This window comes from Rhinopithecus bieti, unplaced genomic scaffold, assembly GCF_001698545.2.
Source record: "Rhinopithecus bieti isolate Rb0 unplaced genomic scaffold, ASM169854v2 scaffold_12928, whole genome shotgun sequence".
NCBI lineage: Eukaryota > Metazoa > Chordata > Mammalia > Primates > Cercopithecidae > Rhinopithecus > Rhinopithecus bieti.
The window spans coordinates 321,093-327,139 of record NW_016807614.1 but is presented as its reverse complement, the minus strand read 5'-3'; the positions used below and the strand labels follow the sequence as shown (position 1 = coordinate 327,139).

At 41.3% G+C, this 6,047-nt stretch overlaps 2 protein-coding genes across 5 annotated transcripts in view; both read left to right on the top strand.

Annotated features, from left to right (window-relative positions):
* Nucleotides 1-1,918, top strand: part of MILR1 (mast cell immunoglobulin like receptor 1) — a 31,390-nt gene extending 29,472 nt beyond the window's left edge. For all 4 annotated transcript variants that reach the window (XM_017882844.1, XM_017882843.1, XM_017882840.1 and 1 more), the window contains one exon: nucleotides 1,286-1,918. In XM_017882844.1, the coding sequence (XP_017738333.1) occupies nucleotides 1,286-1,301 (16 nt within the window). In that variant the 3' untranslated portion in view covers nucleotides 1,302-1,918. The remainder of the gene's footprint in view (nucleotides 1-1,285) is intronic.
* Nucleotides 1,919-5,219: 3,301 nt separating this feature from the next.
* LOC108536255 (28S ribosomal protein S36, mitochondrial) lies at nucleotides 5,220-5,804 on the top strand. The gene has a single exon (XM_017882838.1). The coding sequence runs from the start codon at nucleotides 5,251-5,253 to the stop codon at nucleotides 5,560-5,562; it is 312 nt and encodes a 103-aa protein (XP_017738327.1). The 5' UTR covers nucleotides 5,220-5,250; the 3' UTR covers nucleotides 5,563-5,804.
* Nucleotides 5,805-6,047: the final 243 nt, after the last annotated feature.

The window sequence follows — 6,047 nt, the reverse complement described above, 5'->3', positions numbered from 1 at the left end:
AAAAAAATAAAAAAAAAAAAAAAAAAAAAAAAAAAAAAAAGCATAGTATTGGTATATGAGGTATTGGTACATAATTGAACAAGTAGAACAATGGAACGAAAAGTCTGGATATAGTTCTAAATATATACAGTAACTTAGTATAGGATAAATATGGCATCTTAAATCAATGGGGAAAAGATGGATTATTCAATATATTGTAAAAACTTGAGAACCACATTAAAAAAGTTGGTCCCCTACCTCATTCTTTACAACAAAATTAATTCAGATAGATGTGGTCACAGAAGTGCTAGAAGAATATGTGGGGGATTTAAAAATAATCTTGAGGTGGGGAAGACTTTTATAGGTATGACTCACAATCCAGAAGACATAAAAGATTGTTAAATTTAGATAAAACATTTAATTAGATGAGACATTTAAAAATTACATTTAGAAATCATAAACTAAATCCAAAGAATAACTAGGGAGCGGCTGCAGTGGCTTCCATCTGTAATCCCACGAGGCAGGTGATCACCTGAGGTCGGGAGTTTGAGACCAGCCTGGCCAACACGGTGAAACCCTGTCTCTACTAAAAATACAAAAATTAGCTGGGTGTGGTGGTGCATACCTGTAGTCCCTGCTACTGGGGAGACTGAGGCATGAGAATTGCTTGAACCTGGGAGGTGGAGGTTGCGGTGAGGCAAGATAGTGCCACTGCATTCCATCCTGGGCAACAGAGCAAGACTCCATCTCAAAAAAAAAAAAAAAAAAAAAAGAATAGGGAGAAAACACCATGATGTGCTGCATAATAACATTTCAGTCATTCATGGAGCAAATATAAAACAGGGGTCCCATAAAACTATAATACCATGTTTTGACTCTACCCTTTTCTATGTTTAGACACACTTAGATACACAAATATTTACCATTGTGCTACAATTGCCTAGTGTTCAGTAGCATGCTGTACAGGTTTATCCCTAGGAGGAATAGACTATCCCATACACCCTAGGCATGTAGCAGACTATGCCATCTAAGTTTGTGTGAGTACATGCTATGATGTTCAAACAGTGACCTCCACCATTAAGCGATGCATGACTGTATTTTGAGCCCAAGTCTCAGATACTGTATGAAGTTTTATAATATTATGAGCTTTTACAAATCATTAAGAGAAAGACCAATAAACCAGTAGAAAACTGGGAAAAGGTGGCATCTGCAGGGTAACACCAGGGCAGCACAGAAATCTTGCTGGGATGAGGAGTTGCAAACATGTGTGGTCGACCTTTTGGCTTTCTGCCTCTTCTGCTCTCAGGGATGGAGAATCATGACCTAAAGAAGTTGTCTTTTTCTCAGCGTTGCTTCTTCCCAAGGATTTAAAGGGGAGACCTGACCAGAGGAATGATCAACAGTGGATTTGTAATGCCTGGAGCTCATTTCCTTCTTTCTCCTTAACTGTCCTGGAAGGAAACGGACTAGTGCCTTATCTCTGACTCTTCCACAGCACACACCCACCACCAGAGACAGTAACTGAGATCTGCAGTAGCACAGAAACTTAGAGGTTAGAAAAATTAGACACCTAAGGATTTCATGACTCCAGACCTGTTTCCTTAGCATAATACCACACCAGTAAGTAAAATTTATCATTAAAAAATTATTAAAATTTATTTTGGTAAAATTTATCATTAAAAAATTATTAAAAGCAATTGGGTTAGAAGGAAGTTCTGTCAAAATACAATCCAGGTGTACAGTTCTCTGCTAAATTTAGAAGTGGTTACTACTGAGGCAGTCTCAAAAAAAGCATAAGAGGACTTTATGGGGTGATGCAAATTTTCTACATTGCCTTTGTAGAGATGGTTATACATTTATCAATACTCGTTAATTTGTACATTTAGGCCGGGCGCGGTGGCTCAAGCCTGTAATCCCAGCACATTGGGAGGCCGAGACGGGCGGATCACGAGGTCAGGAGATCGAGACCATCCTGGCAAACACGGTGAAACCCCGTCTCTACTAAAATAGAAAACTAGCCGGGCGAGGTGGTGGGCGCCTGTAGTCCCAGCTACTCGGGAGGCTGAGGCGGGAGAATGGCGTGAACCCGGGAGGCGGAGCTTGCAGTGAGCTGAGATCTGGCCACTGCACTCCAGTCCGGCGACAGAGCGAGACTCCGCCTCAAACAAAAAAAACAAACAAACAAACAAAAAAAAATTGTACATTTAAAAGAGGTAAATTTATTGTATGTAAATTGTATCTTAATGAAACTGATTAAAACACACATACAAACCCCAGACCCTCTGCAGTCCTGAATTTGAATGGAAAATATTGGTGTGAACTCATGATGAATTTATTTATTATTATTATTATTATTATTATTTTGGAGATGGGAGTCTCACTCTATTGCCCAGGCTGGAGTGCAGTGGCGTGATCTCGGCTCACTGCAACCTCCACCTCCCAGGTTCAAGCAATTCTCTTGCTTCAGCCTCCCAAGTAGCTGGGATTACAGGCACCTGCCACCACACCTGGCTAATTTTTGTATTTGTAGTAGAAACGGGGTTTCACCGTGTTGGCCAGGCTGGTCTCGAACTCCTGACCTCAAATGATCCACCTGCCTTGGTCTCCCAAAATGCTGGGATTACAGGCGTGAGCCACTGCGACCGGCCTTATTTTTTATTTTCTTTTGATACAGGGTCTTGCTCTGTTGCCCAGGCAGGAGTACAGTGGTGTGATCCAGGCTCCCTGCAGCTTCAATCCCCCGGGCTCAAGCCATCCACCCCCATCAGCTCCCCGAGTAGCTGGGACTACAGGCCTGAGCCACTATGCCTGGCTAATTTTCAAAGTTTTTTTTTAGAGATGTGGTCTATGTTGCCCAGGCTGGTCTCGAACTCTAGCGCTCAAGTGATCCTCCTGCCTCAGACTCCCAGAGTATTGGGATTATAGGTATGAGCCACCACATCTGGCCAATTTTTTTTTTTTTTTTTTTTCAGGGAGGAAACATACACTCTCCTATATTTGCTAGCTGTTAGTACTGGAAAGGCCTAGAAACAGATCGTCTTCTATCAATGAGCATTCCTAGTACCCAAAGTATGGTGTCCACTTTTTTCCAATTAAAAAAAACCCAGAGCTCCTTGGAATAACATGGAAATATATAATCTCTACAGTAGTTATTAGATAGCAAGGAAATTATCAAAGACTAGTAAGGTGTGTCAAAAAGACTTGAGGCTGGCCAGGCGCAGTGGCTCACACTTGTAATCCCAGCACTTTCGGAGGCTGAGGTGGGCAGATCACCCAGAGGTCAGGAGTTCGAGACCAGCATGGTCAATATGGTGAAACTTTACTAAAAATACAAAAAAATTAACCGGGTGTGGTAGCGGGCGCCTGTAATCCCAGCTACTCAGGAGGCTGAGGCAGGGAGGCTTGAACTTGGGAGGCAGAGGTTGCAATAGGCCAAGATCGCACCATTGCACTCCAGATGGTGTGACAGAGCAAGACTGTTCCAAAAAAAAAAGACTTGAGGCCAACTTGAAGAGGCTCCCATTGGCCAAAGATGGGACAATCTGAACATCAAAAGGAATAATAACTTTAAAGAATCCAGCATTTATCCTACCTTTCCCATACTTCTACATAGGCAAATACTCAGTGAGAAGCTTTTCTTCATAGAAGTACTCTAGCAAACGGCTGGGTGCGGTGACTCACGCCTGTAATCCCAGCACTTTGGGAGGCCGAGGCGGGCGGATCACCTGATGTCGGGAGTTTGAGACCAGCCTGACCAACACGAAGAAACCCCGTCTCTACTAAAAATACAGAATTAGCCAGGCATGGTGGCGCATGCCTGTAATCCCAGCTACTCAGGAGGCTGAGGCAGGAGAATCACTTGAACCTGGGAGGCGGAGGTTGCAATGAGCTGAGATTGCGCCATTGTACTCCAGCCCGGGCAACAAGAGTGAAACTCCATCTCAAAAAACAAAACAAAACAAAAAAAAACCCAAAAAAGTACTCTAGCAAACAAGGAAGAGAGAATATCACCATTTTGCAAGCTTTAATAAACTCACCACTTGAGGTATTAATCAGGGGTTGCTGGCAACCCCAAAAAAGAGACAACCAGACACTCACTACTACCACTTCCTTTTTTTTTTTTTTTTTTTTGAGACGGCGTCCCACTCTGTCGCCCAGACTGGAGTACAATGGCGTGATCTCGGCTCACTGCAACCTCCGCCTCCTGGGTTGAAGCGATTCTCCTGCCTCAGCCTCCCGAGTAGCTGGGATTACAGGCGCCCGCCACCACACCCAGCTAATTTTTTGTATTTTTAGTAGAGACAGTGTTTCACGGTGTTGGCCAGGCTGGTCTCGAACTCCTGACCTCAGGTCATCCACCTGCCTTGGCCTCCCAAAGGGCTGGGATTACAAGTGTGAGCCACCACGCCTGGCCAACTCAGTGCTATTATTTCATCTCCTACCACTTAAAGTTTTTTCTAAACAGGAGAATTATAAACCAAGTCTCAGATAGCATAAACTTATGTATCTGTCAGAGAAGGATTGTTTTAAAAAGAAAAATATAAACACCATTATCACACCCAAGAAAATTGTAAATAACTCCTTGATATCATGTAGTGTTTTTTTTAAATGTGATAATGGTGTGGTTATTAACAAAAGATCCTTAAATATTTCCAGATTAAATGGTATCTGCTCTCTGCCTTGCAATAATATTCAAGGAGGCCAGGCGATGTGGTTCATGCCTATAATCCCCATATTTTGGGAGGCTGAGACAGGAGGATCACTTGAGCCTGGGAGTTTGAGAGCAGCCTGGGCCACATAATGAGACCCTGTCTCATATATTAATAAATCAATTTAAATAAATAACTGAAATAATACGGAAGGGCAGTATTAGTGGATGAGGTGGGACAGGCCAAAGGTTGGCTGTTGTTGGTGCTAAATCAATTTAAATAAATAACTGAAATAATATGGAAGGGCAGTATTGGTGGATGAGGTGGGACTGGCCAAAGGTTGGCTGTTGTTGGTGCTAGATAATCAGTACACGGAATTAGTACTATTAATTATATGTCTGTTTTTAAAATTCTCCATTAAAAAAAAAAAAAGCATAAAATAACCAAAACGAGGCTGGGTGCAGTGGCTCACAGTTGTTATCCTACCACTTTAGGAGGTCAAGGCAGGAGGACTGCTTGAGGCTCGGAGTGCAAGACCAGCTTAGCCAACACGGTGAGACTCTGTCTCTACAAAAAAATTAAAATTAAAATTAAAAAAAAAAAACTGCCCCTTCTCGGGGTCATGATGGGCAGCAAGATGGCGTCTGCCAGTAGGGTCGTTCAGGTAGTCAAACCACACACTCCATTAATAAGGTTTCCTGACAGAAGAGACAATCCTAAACCCAATGTGTCGGAAGCTTTGAGATCAGCAGGGCTACCATCTCACTCTTCTGTAATTTCACAACATTCTAAGGGAAGTAAATCACCAGATTTGTTGATGTATCAGGGTCCACCAGATACTGCAGAAATAATAAAAACATTACCTCAGAAATACAGAAGGAAACTTGTGTCTCAAGAAGAAATTGAATTTATCCAACGTGGAGGTCCTGAATAACCATGGTGGCTGCTGTTTGTCATGAGACATTAGAATTGTCTTTACAATAAAGGACTTCCAAAATGACAGATGAGAAACTGTATATTAAACACCTTTAATAAATACTATGAAAAAAATGAAATATAGAAAATTTAGATGGACACTTGTATTTCCTAATTTATGTATCTTGGTCAGCTTCTCCACAAGCTTACCTAATTATTTATACACTTTATACTTATTAAAGTATACATTTTTAAATGTTAGCCTATTAATTTACTCTTGATTATCAAACATTACCAGTGTTGAACTATTAAAAGCACATAATGTATAGTAAACTATCATAGGATTCTTATAATTTCACTTTTCTTTCTGTTTAGACATGGAAAAATTTATCAGTCAGAATTGCTGTTTTAGGTACATGATTTTCCTGAAATTGGGTGAGGATCAGTGAAATAATGACTCTATTACTTGTTCTTAATTCTCTGTTCTCTAATGTTTTTTCATTC